A 13268-nucleotide genomic window follows, 5' to 3' on the forward strand; every position below is an offset into this window, starting at 1 on the left:
TCTCTAAAAACCCATTTCCTCTCCCTTCACCCATTTCCTGACTCTAAAAACACATAGAAAGAACACTTAGCAAAGGTTTTGCATTAGTTATGAGACAAAGACAGAAGAAACAGGAACTAGCTCCGTAAATAAGTGGTTAAAGGAAAAGCAAACCCTTTATATTAACTCTACCTTACAGCAACTATGATGTTACGTTTTGATCTTTTTATCTATGCTCACTTACATATATTATTGTCAATATCTTTGAAAAACAAGAAAAACATGTAAGAATTAAACATTTTAAGGACCTTTCACAAACCAAATGACAGCAGGTTTTTATTAACATATCTTACAATGTTGATTATTCCTAGTTTTGTAATCTCTGCTTGCTTATAAAGATTGATTTAGCTTCTACAGTAATGTACTGTATTTAAATGATCATTCATACAAGATATCACACCAGTACATTTTTTTGAATAATATACACACATCACTCTAACTTGGACCTGTTATTTTTAAAAGTGGGTTTATAAATGGGACTTATAAAAGTTATGGGGAAAAAAATTAAAGTTCTAGTTTAGCAGCATGCATGTATGTAATTCAAGTACAATTTTCAACCAAGTGCTTTTTAAAATTTTACTGGTGACTAATTCACCAATATCAAAATAAACACTATCAAATACCCAAATTTTAATGTTAAGGCTAATATTTTCACTTCACATCCGTATGCACAACCATAAAACATTCCATTTTAAATATGTAGTAACCAAAGTCTGAGTACATTATACCATGTATATATAGCATCAGAGTTTCAAACTGTAGAATTATTCAAGTTCATGAATCCTGTAACAGTATTTACTAGAGATGTAAATTAGCATTTTGTTCTTCAACCACACTTGAAGAACAAAAGTATCTGGTCTGGTATCCATAATGACCGATGCAAAAAATAAGACAGGCTGAACTTATGATACAGTATTTTAAAAAGTAGCAATGTGTTGGAAAGAACAGCTGTTTAAACAGAATCATTCTAGTCTTTCAGAAAGTTAACTTAATATTTTGGAAATGTATATAAAAATAGCAAGCTACTTCCATATTGTATTTTTATTGTAGAGCTATAGGTAATTTTTTGACTTTTTGAACACATTTGAATATTTACTGTTCTGTTTTAATGCAAGGCCATCGTTTAATGTCCACTTTTATATCCTGTAATATCATGTCATTCAATAATTTTTAGAACACAGATCTGACTTTATTTTTATAGTTTATCATTAGATGTTTTTTAGTTTATTTTTACATGTAAAAATGTAATTTTATATAACAAGCCATGGAAGTCCAAAGTACCAGGAATTGCTTGATAGCACTATATATTAAATAATCATCAAATTATTGAATCATTTGGAAGAAAAATTTTGGTAGCAATATATCACATGCTTTTCTGTCATCTTCCCTCTGTAAGTACAGAGTGGGTTTTAGCTCAATCATTTCCATTCTTACTAACTTAAAAACCCTACAAACATAAACTGCTTTTCACAGCAGCTTCTAACAAGAATGCAGATGTACAGCTCATTCATGAGGATCATCAGCACTGAGCCTTTTTTCTTCCCTTTTAGGAAACCGAGCAGAAATAGCAGTGATAACACTGCACAGATACAATACAGATGAACCTCTTGAGCTGATAAGGAAAGTTCCGGAACTATGCTTCATTTGTGGGGAAGTCAGAGCATTTTTCCAGTCCAATCATTTAAACAAAAACTTGGTTGGTAATAAAAGGTGGGCATGCAGAGAATCAAAATCTGCCATGTATAATGTTCTTAAAACTTCTGATTTTATAATAAAATCGGTTTGTTACTACCTCAAGTAATTCACCCAAATGAAATGGCAAATTTTGATTTTTAGGGACTCCCCCAACCACACATGTCCCCCAAAATGTACTGTATTATATTAACAGCAGCTATCTACTTATTTTACAACTATTTCAATTATTTACCTGGGGAGAATATTTATGAAATTCCTGAGAATGAATTAAGTTTTCAGCAAAGCCTTAAACTTTTAACAGATTCCTCACGATAAGAAAAAATTGTAAAGTTCTACTATTAGACCAAATTTTACTATACAGTATTTCACATAAATCATGTTTTACATTTTTTTCTAATTACATACAGCAAAAATCTCAAATCAACACAAGAATGGCAGAGGGAAAGGATGCATTACGTTTAGCAGATGCAAATTAAAACACACAGATATAAAGAAGCTGTAAAACTTTAAATAAGTCACACCCACTCTAAATATCAATGAATAGCAGATATGCATTGTTGGGAGAATCATTTTTAAATGATTTTGTCAACAAGTTGTGCTTCTTATTAATTGTGGACTTAAACAAAAAAAGGACCACTAAAGAATGATTTAACTTGTTACTTGTTATGCTCTCCATATACTTAAAAAAAAATTATTATACCATTAATGTGATTACCAAGCACCTAATTTTGGAAAGGCTTTATAATGTATGTTTTCTTTCTTTCCCTCAGCAAAAGCGTTAATCCCCCAAATTAAGTTAAAGCTTATTGTTGATAAATTCTTAATGAAAATGATATAATGCAATGCTAAGGTGGTGAGTCACAGCCCATTGTAATGTGGACCCCATCTTTTATTGATGTGATCAAAAGTATGAGAAATCCATTGTTGTTCAAGAACTTTGTATCTTTCTTTACAAATGTAGAGAGGCTTGCCTCGCCTAGAATAAAAAGGAAAAAAAAAGTATTAAAAGTAATATAATACAATGAAGATCTTACACACATTTTTAAAAACAGATTCTTTATGGCAAAAATCTCACATAGTAATTTGGTTTATTTCATATTTCTTTAACATGATGATGGGGAAAATATCCCCCAAAATAGAAATAGCTCTAAATTAATGACTGCCAGAAATAAAAAATAATTATTATTATAATTACAAAGTCAGGAATGGTACATTATTCTTACTGGCAAAACTTCAATAAAACATGTGGATATATCCATGCACATCTAACCTAAGATCTCGGTCTTCCTCTCCATGAGCATCCAAATACACAGAACCCCAGAGACAGAAGCGGTGCCCTCGAATGATGATAATCACTGATGCATTGATCAAAAGGAAAATCCCTGTTCCAGCACCACAGTTCTGAGAATGCTAAAAAAATTAAAAATATATGAATGAACTTCATAATCAAATGGACTTTATAAGAAAATCAAGAATGCCTTATCTTCTAAATAATACAGAAATGTTTAAATGTTTTAAAATCAGATTTCACCTAAGTTAAACTTATTCACTCATTCTTAATACTTTATTAACAATACATCAGGAGGAATTTGGATAAGGATTACCTAAGAAATCAATTAAGAGCTAACCTAAACCTAATTCAGAGGCTAGTGTCTACAACAGCATATATGACTACTGTTTCACAGCACAACATCTAAACATATATACCATTAAAGGGCAGCGGGATTCGGGAGAGGAACTGAAGCTGCACTTACGATAAGTTTTACTCACTTAAATAAAACCCCAGGTGTTTTTTCGTTGTTGTCATTGTTTTTGTTTTTACCCTTCTACTGGATTTAAAACAACAACAACAAAAACAAGATCCTTATATGTATCGTGTATTTAATTCAAAGAGCAGTTAAATTTGAAGAGCTGGCTTGACCATATATAACACATTTCCATGTGGGATGAGATTTGAGTTTTCATAAATTTTATACTATTTACTCTTGCTTACCAATACACATTCACAGTAACTTTGTTGCTTGCAGCAAAGTCCTTTCAGGCATACAAAAGTACCACAAACAAGGCAAACAGCAGGATCTTTAGGAACCTTGGTGCAGACACTACAGGTTTTTCTGTGGTAGTACTGGAAAATGGTGTTATAATTTTCAGGCAACTGTAGTAGGTGTGGCAATTTCCATCTTGACTCTTGGAGAAGCAAGGCCTAAAACATTATTCAAAAATATTCATTAGTCCTATGTATTTAAGTCACTAACACAAAATATTTATTTTTTAAAAGGTCTTTTTTTTTTTAAAGAAAAGAAAATCTGTCTCCAAGAATGTGGCTTATTTTCTTTATTAACACTCTTCCCATTTCCATTTTACAAATGACTAAAATAGTACTTCAACAATTACTATTCTCTATTTTAATGTAATTTTCAATTAAAACATGATGTAAGTTTTTAGACTAAGCACCTAAAACATTTAAATTTGTTAACTTTAAAAGAAAAATATTAAATATAACTAAGCATACATGGAAAATATACATAGATGTACTTGTTTTTAAATATTCTTAATACATAATTTTAAACAGTTATACACATTTTTCAAAACCAAGTTTTTGACCTTTCTTAGATAAACAAACAATTCATTGGCTTTTTCTTTAGGGAAGATCATGGTTATAATTCATATTTCTATTTCAATACTTTATAATCTTTCCTTCCTAGAAGATGAAAAATCTTACACCTCAAGCTGTTAAGATCTTTTGTATCCATAAATGCTGGGGCTACAACTCTTTTCACAAATTTGCTCAGTAAGTGTGGAAAAAAAAAAAAAAAAAAACAGATTAGTTAAATTTCCCTACAGGGTATTTTGTTCATTTTTTGCAGTTATATAAAAATACTGGAAATAGCATTAATTTTTTTTTCTAGATGCTACTTCATTAACACTTAAATCAGATAAAATGTAGTATGAATCTATTATCTTAAGAAACTGTATGGAGGCTGGCAATTCACATGGTGATCATCTCACATTACTTATAGCCATAATATATCTCAATCAGTCCAATAACTAAGTATCCAGCTTGGTGTTTATCAATATGTTCATGGATAAAGCAGCCATGGAAGGAAGGATAAGGACAATATATGGGCTTACAGTATGCTGTTTGCCAGTACTCAGTGCCCAACCCCGGACTCCAAAGACTGCATATTCTGTAACGGGTTCATTATATATGGAACCCTTCCATCAGTGGAAGGAACAGCAATTTGTCCTCATTGAACTTGATACTTATCCAGATTAGGTTGTAAATTACCCAGTAGCACACACCACATGGTCTCTAATCAAAGAATTTTTTTCATAAAGATGTAACGCAATAGGTGGATGTCTATGGAATTAACTGATCTTAACATACAGTCAATCATCTGAAAAAAATCACTGGTCTTTTAAATGATGAACTACTTTGCTGATGAATTTTTAGATGGTACCAACTAGAAGGAAACAGCTATTGAATGAGGTATATGCTCCTACAGAATGAGGTATACGAGCTAAAAAAGCAACCAGTACATAGGGTGATTGTTCTCTTACAGATGGAGTGCACAGGTTTGGGAACCAGGGGGTGGCATCTCTCATAAGTAGACCTAAAAATTCGGTCTTTAATTTCTGTTTCCCTGCTATTCTGGATTCTTCTGTGGTTTCAGTACTACCGTAAGGAAGCTGTGTGCTATCTGCCAACAAGGGACATAATAATAGTTCCACTGAATTAAAAGCTAAATGTCATCTGACCACTCTAGGTTCCCTAATACCACTCGGAAAAGAAAGGGAATGGCTTACAGTATTGTCTGGAGGGAGTGATCTCATCAAATGAAATAGAAATACCCCCGGTAGCAGTATGTTCGAAACTAGAGATACACCCCACCCCCACCCCTAGTGCATTCAGGCCTGAAAGGTAAAAATTTCACACAAAACTATTACAGTCTTATATAAGCATGACAGGACAAATCACTGAGCTCAGACCTCTCAGAATAAAGTTTGGATCACATCTTTGTTCAAATAAATCCAACCAGTTGAGGTGCTGGTCAAAGAAGGTGAAAGAAGAAAGTCATATACTTGACTGTATATTAGCTACAATTTTATGACTAATTTAAAATTTTCTTGCTTGTTGTGGCATATATTTTTGTAATGGTTTTCATTCTCTTTTCCTTTCTCCTACTACTGAATTCAGGGTGAGTAGGTGCTAATTAAAAATTTCCAGGCCATTGGGGTGTAAGAACAATAATTCACAGAAGGAATGGACATCTCCCAGAGCCTCTGGATTCAGGGAAGCTTGATGATATAACTACAGGATGCGACTTCAGGTTAGGTATTTGGGAAATGGTGGCTGCATCTGTGGTTGTAAAGGGAACAGTTACATCATTCTAAACAGGGGAAGAAATGAAACACTGTGAATGAGGAGAAGGATGTCTATGTGCTGGGGAGGTAAGATGTGAAGGTAGCAGGCCACCAGTGTTTGTTTTTTCCAATTTGTCTAGCAACCTCATCTGCCTTCCTACATTGGCAGCATTATAACTTATTTTGGAAAATAACCACTTTTCCTGCTCCATACAGATCTGATGGTGTTGCCCCATCGCAGGGGTACACATATGATGCAAATTAGGCCAGTCAGATTCTCTCTCCCAGGAATCTGAATTTGGAGCATATATATAGGGAAGGAAAGTGGTTGAGATGGAGTCATCTAGCAGTAGCGCTTCAGAGAAAACAGACCAGAGGTTTGCAACCAAACTGCCTGCAATCAAAGAATCTTAGCTGTTACAAGAAAGGAGAAGCAGTAATTCAGACTATCTTTCAAGGAAAGCTGTTGCACTATTCAGCTCCAATCACTGTTTGTATTTATCTAAGTCTCTCTATTCAAATTTAAAGTTGCTGGTTAAAAAGAAATCTGGTTGGCAAATGGACAGAGTTGAGGTTAGAGATAGAACAGAGTAAAGGGACAAGTGTAGGGATGCAGGTCAGATAGGGGTGCGTTCAAATGACATAAAAATTCTGCATAAGTATAAATAAATAAATATGTACTGTTCTCACTCTAAAACAAATAGTTATCACTCAATTTTACAAAAAGATGAAATATATTTAAATGGTAAATTCTGATTTTCTATCAATATTCACAACAGTAATCATTCATCTAAAAAGGGAGGCTTATTCTTATACTATCAAGTGATTTCATTTTTATCTATTGCTCAACCCATGGCACATATGAAGACAAAATAATTTTAAGTATGCTCATCACTTTTTCTCCTGTCCTGGTTCTACAATAATAACCAACTCTTACTCCAAGACATTCCTCATAGGTTTTCAGACACCAAAATATAACTTCAGATTATAGCTATAATTGTGAGTAAAGCAATTACTAGATAGGAAAATATTTTTATACATAATGCACAAGGTTCAATTAACTTCCTCAATTTTCCTTTCCTTTTAAAAAAAGTATAAAATGAGATAATATCTCTTTAAGGATTTCAATAGAAAATGAAAATGAACAAAAGCAGAGACATTTATTATTTATGCTTCCCTTGCCTTTGTTATTCACTTCAATGTTTTAAGAATTAAGTCTAGTGACAACCTCCATCTGAAATACTAATTTTTCTATTGTTCCTTTGACATTAAAATTCTCGTTTTTCCTGAAATCGGTTCCCCTTTCATCAGTTCTATTTCTCCCAATGACATTAATCCACCGTTTAGTTGTTTCACAAATATTTATTAGGTGACTAGTCTATATCAGGCACTTTCCAGAACTAGGGATTCAAGAATAAACAAGAAACAATTTTTGCCTTGTGGAGCCCCCATTCAGACACATTAAACAAACAAAAGTGATAAACATGGCAACTATTAGAAACAGTGGCAAAAGTACTGTCATACGTAATAGAGGGAGATGGACTCTCAGATAAAGCTTTACAGAAGAGGTAACATTTATCTTAGCAAAGCCTTCATGGGTAATTAATAGGAAAACAGTAGGAAGATTGCTTTAAATAAAAGTAACAGCAATAAGCAATAGCACAGGTGTTTAAAAAATGCATAGCACACTTAAGAAATAGTCTTCCGTGGGTTAAATAAGCAAGGTGGTGGCTGGGAAGTGGTATGAAATGAAGTTAGAAAGGCAAGCAAGATGGTGAATGCCATGAAAAGCCATGAAAAGCTTCCTGTCTTTCTCCATAGCCAATGGGACATCCATCGTCAGCGGTGTTTAAGCAGGAGCAGGTTCCCATCAGGACTATGTATACTAGTTACTACTCTTCTGATGACTTGAGTTCAGGATTTTAAAGTCATGTCACCAAGGCCTATATATTTCTCTCAAATGTGTCTCTTGCATTGGTTACATTCTGTCTAATTTCTGCTAGCTATCAAAACAATAATCCAGATTTTCATCACCACTAAATAATCTCTGGTTTCCCTTTCTCCACAACGTCAATTTTACTTACTAAGAAAAGCCACTAAGATTACCTCCCTAAAACACGACTTTCATCATATTATCCCATTTCTCAAAAACTGTAATTCTAGAGAGAAGAGAGTCTGAGCACCAAACCATGGCACTAAGAGCCACCCACCACTGTCGGCACTCCACCTTTCCAATTCCCTCATCTCCAACACAACACCTTTACCCATCGAACTGGCAGCATAGAGTCAGCAAATTTTAAAGTTAAAGACATGATCTTTTAGATGTGCAAGTCCAAATCTTTAATTTTTATGTGACAGTCCTCTTTCCAATAAGCTTACAAGTTCCTTGTCTATCTTAAAATTCCTTTGTACCTTCCAAGTCTAGTGCTGTGACTATTTAAGGTATTCAATAAAAACCTGATGACCTAAAACAAACTAAAAGTAACACACTATACCTTAGTTTTGTTAACTGAAACATTTCTGCTTTTACACTCACAGATAAATATAAGTAAACCATTCTTTCAAAATAATTAGTTTAATAAATACTGCCAAGACTAGATTACCTGAAATTTTAAATTCTTCATTATTCTCTTACCTATTAGCATGTCACCACTATAGCAAGTGAGTATTACTCTTTTTACATACCTTTCCTTGTTCGGCATGTCTTTCAGTAAATGAATTTATCTCAAAACACCACTGAGATATAATATCAAATGCTGGAACTGGCCAATCCAGACAGGAGGCACTGATGAATGGATGTTCTGTTTGGTAAAATGTTGGCAGAAGTCCCAGGCAGCTGGAAAGAACTGAAAATTCTTCTTCTTCCTTTTAGATATGAAATAGAAAATTCTCAAGACATTTCATCATGAACATTTCCCATTATAGATATTTTAAGTGTCATTCTCATCAATTACTTCTGGATAGTAAGAAAACTTTAACTGAGTCAACTAAATAAAGTGAGGGGAGTAAGAGGAGCAAAGAAGAGAGAAAAAGGTTCCGAGCTGTTATATCCAATATTTCCATAATATTTCTCTTTGAAATTTAACTTCTAAGTGCCATAGCATCTGCTTCATTTATACATTTACTTTAAAAATAGTGTTTTCACATATCTGATGAATATAGCCTATAGAACCTAGCTACTCTATGAAAGCAAATGTTAATTTGGGGCAAAGGGAAAGTGACTTTTGGTTAAAAAGACATAGACTGTCAGTGTGGATAAAGAAGAACAATAGCAAAAACATGGAATTCACAACAGACAGTGCTAAATCGTTTGCCTAGACCCTGAATGAGTGTGAAACAAAGTCAGTTTTAAAAAGAGGATAGAGGGCTTCCCTGGTGGTGCAGCGGTTGAGAATTTGCCTGCCAATGCAGGGGACAGGGTTCGTGCCCTGGTCTGGGAAGATCCCACGTGCCGCAGAGCAGCTGGGCCCGTGAGCCACAATTACTGAGCCTGCGCGTCTGGAGCCTGTGCTCTGCAACAAGAGAGGCTGCGATAGTGAGAGGCCCGCGCACCGCGATGAAGAGTGGCCCCCGCTCGCCACAGCTGGAGAAAGCCCTCGCACAGAAACGAAGACCCAACACAGCCAAAAATAAATAAATAAAAAACAAATACTTTAAAAAAAAAAAAAAAAAGGATTTTCTTTAAAAAATAAAAAAAATAAAAAGAGGGTAGAGTTTTTAAAAACTTGAGAGCTCTAAGTGCCAGGTAATCTGAAGCTCTACTTAGTAATAACAGAACCAGTGGAATCAATGATCCAAGGACTCATATCTTGAAAGTTGATTTTTAAAGGAGTTTGTTAGTCTTGTAAACACCAAAATATACCCCCCACCCCTCTTTATTTAACTGAAAATCCATTTAGGAGGCAAGTTAGTCTACTTTTCCCCTGTCCACTGGATCAATTAATTCCTAACATCCTTCAAATTCCAGCTCCTCAGGGAAGCCTTTCCTGACCCCACTTAATGACACCTTACACTACCTAGTTCCATTGAGATAAAATTAGTACGTCCATACTGTGTAAACACTTCAGTTCTTGCATTTATACTTTCTACGTTAAAAATAAATTAGCGTGTCCTCTACGACTGTGGGAGTAGTCCCTGGGAGTAGGGGCTCTGTCCTCCCGGTGCTTGGCACATAGCAGACATTCAACAAACATGTTTGCAAAACAACTAATTATGTGGATTAAGTACAAAATTCTGAAATACACTATAAAGAAGAAATAAAGGGGAACTCCCTGACGGTCCAGAGGTTAGGTCTCTGGCGCTTTCACTGCCGGGACCCAGGTTCAATCCCTGGTCGGGGTACTAAGATCCCACAAGCCGTGCAGCACAGCCAAAAAAAAAAAAAAAAGAAAGAAAGATGAAAAAGCAAAATGATATGCAGGCTGAAAAAGATGCTAATTTTTTAAATCACTAGAAATGAGGCCACAAATCCCCCATTTGTATAGATACATTAATAAAGCATGTTAAAAACTAACTTTACTGAGGTATAATTTACATACCATAAAATTCACCCACTTTACGTGAAGTCTGATGAAATTTTAGAAAATGTATACTCATGCAACCACTGCTACAATAAAATTTTAGAACAATTCCATCCCCTGAAAAAGTTCCTTGGTGCTCTTTTGCAATCAATTCCAGCCCCTACTCCTGGCCCCAAACAACCACTTACCTGCTTTCTGCCATTATAATCTGCCACTTATCTGCTTTCTGCCAACTATAATCTGCCATTATAGTTTAGGGATTTTTAAAAATTCCATGTAAATGGAATCATACAGTATGTAGTCTTTTGTACCTGGCCTCTTTCACTTAGCGCAGTATTTTTAGATTCATTCGTGTTATTGCGTGTATCAGCAGTCCATTCTTTTTATTGCTGAGTAGTATTCCACTGGATGAATACACCGCATTTTGTTCATGCATTTGCTTGTTGATGGAATTCTGGGTTGTTGCCAGTTTTTAACTACTACAAATTAGTCTGTTATGAACATTCATATAAAAGTCTTTATGTGGACATAAGTTTTCATTTATTTTAGTAGACACCTATTTATTTTGGGGTTGTACTGTAAGTATGCTTAACTTTTTAAAGAAGCTGTCAAACTTCTTCCAAATTTGACTATACCATTTTGCATTCCCACCAGCAAATGACTGAAGAGTGTCAGGTACTCCAGATCCTCACCAACACTTGTAACATTAATTTGTACTCTAATCAATAATGATGTTGAACACCTTTTCATGTATTGTTGGTCATTCATATACATTCTGATGAGAAGTGTGCCCTATTCAAATTTTTTGCTCACTTTGTGTTTTTTGCTTTTTTATTATTGAGTTATGAGTTCCTGATATATTCTGGATACAATAATTTCTCAATATATTTTTTGAGATATAATTTGCATACCATAAAATTCATCCTTTTAAAATGTACAATTTAGTGAGTTTTAGTATATTCACAAAATTGTGCAACCATCACCCACTATCTAATTCCAGAATATTTCCATCACCCTATTTTCTTAATTTCATTTTCAGACTACTCATTGCTAATGCACAGAAACACAACTGACTTTTTTTGTACATTTATCATATATCTTACAACCTTGCTAAACTCGTTTATGAGCTCTAATAGCTTTTTAGAGATTCCTGACAATTTTCCACAAACAAGATCATCTAATTTGCAAACAGAGGTTGTTTTCCCTCTTCCTTTCCAATCTGGATGCCTTTTATTTCTTTTTCTTGCCTAACTGCTCTTTCTAGAACCTCCAATATAGTGCTTAAAAGACAGGAAGAGGGCAGACATCCTTGTCTTATTTCTCATCTTTGTGGGCAAGCTTTCTATCTTTCACTTTTAAATATGATATTAGCTATGGGGTTCTCACAGGTGCCCTTTATCAGACTTTCCCTTCTATTCCTTTTTTCAGTGTTTTTTTTTTTTTTAAATGAAAGGGTGTTAGATTTTGTCAAATGGCTACTGAGATGAGCACATGCTTTTTAAAAATGTATTCTATTAATATGGTAAATTAAGTTTATTGATTTTTTATTGTTGTTGAGCCAATGTGCATTCCTAGGATAAACCCATTTGGTCACGGTGTATTATCCTTTTTACTGGTAATATTTTATTAAGGCTTTTGCTTCTATGTTCATGTGAGATATGGGTTTGTAGTTTTCTTTTCTCATGATGCCTGGATTGGGTATTGGTGAAACTGGCCTCATAAAATGAGTATGGAGTGTCCCTTCTTCCTCTGTTTACTAAGTTTATATAATATTGATACAATTTCTTCCTTAAATTTTTCATAGAATTCATCATGATGTTATCTTTGTTGTTATAAAGTTGTTGATCTCATTTTTTGGCAGGATAATAATTGTAGAAGTTTAATAACTAAATCAATTTCCTTACTCAATATAGATCTATTCAAAATTTTCTATTTCTTCTTGAGTCAGTTTTAGTAATTTGCATCTTTCAAAGAATTTGTTCATTTTATCTGTTATCAAATTTGTTTGCAAATGTTATTCATAATATTCTCTTATGGTTCTGTAGGAACATTTCCTCCTTCATTCCTGATATTGGTAATTTGTATCTTCTCTTTTTTTTTTTTTCCATATCAATCTAGTGAGGAGTCTGGTTCCTGGTTAAAAACCTATGTGTATTTTTTCAGGCCTAACTACACATAATTACAAAGGTTTTACTTTGCAGGCCTCATGGTGAAAACTGTCCTCCCTCCACCAGACTTGGCACACAGTCAGTGCACTGCAGTCTCCGAAGGGATTTGCAATCATGGTCTCAGGCCCCCTGGCCAGTCATGCTCTTTCACACATTTACATTCCCAGGCCTGGCGCCTTTATTCCTAAGCGTCTCTATCTGAGGCCTTGGGCAGGGGTCACTTTGACACTTCTGCCAAGGCCACCTTATGAAGGGAAAAAGCTGAAACCTTCAAAAAACTTTTCCCCACTCTGACTCAGTAACCAGGACTCTTCCAGTCCTATCCCTACCCCTTCACCCCCCTCTCCACCTCAGAGTTCATGACACTGCAAGAACCTTCTGTTTGAGGCTCCCTTAACAGATTCCCACATCTGTGCTGATCCACCTGATCCTTAACCGGTACACCATTTCATTCTATGAAGGTGATGGAACGGGGAATCAG

The 13268-nt window shown here is 34.6% G+C and overlaps 1 protein-coding gene across 1 annotated transcript in view; it reads right to left on the minus strand.

Annotated features, from left to right (window-relative positions):
- Positions 1-318: 318 nt before the first annotated feature.
- UBR3 (ubiquitin protein ligase E3 component n-recognin 3) overlaps positions 319-13268 on the minus strand; it is a 229904-nt gene continuing 216954 nt past the window's right edge. The window contains exons 36-39 of the mRNA XM_068544929.1: positions 8785-8964; positions 3728-3937; positions 3005-3144; positions 319-2710 (exon numbers count right to left, since the gene is read on the minus strand). Coding sequence (XP_068401030.1) covers positions 2593-2710; positions 3005-3144; positions 3728-3937; positions 8785-8964 — 648 coding nt within the window. The 3' untranslated portion in view covers positions 319-2592. The remainder of the gene's footprint in view (positions 2711-3004; positions 3145-3727; positions 3938-8784; positions 8965-13268) is intronic.

This window comes from Eschrichtius robustus, chromosome 5 (genome assembly GCF_028021215.1).
Source record: "Eschrichtius robustus isolate mEscRob2 chromosome 5, mEscRob2.pri, whole genome shotgun sequence".
NCBI classification, from domain to species: Eukaryota; Metazoa; Chordata; class Mammalia; order Artiodactyla; family Eschrichtiidae; genus Eschrichtius; species Eschrichtius robustus.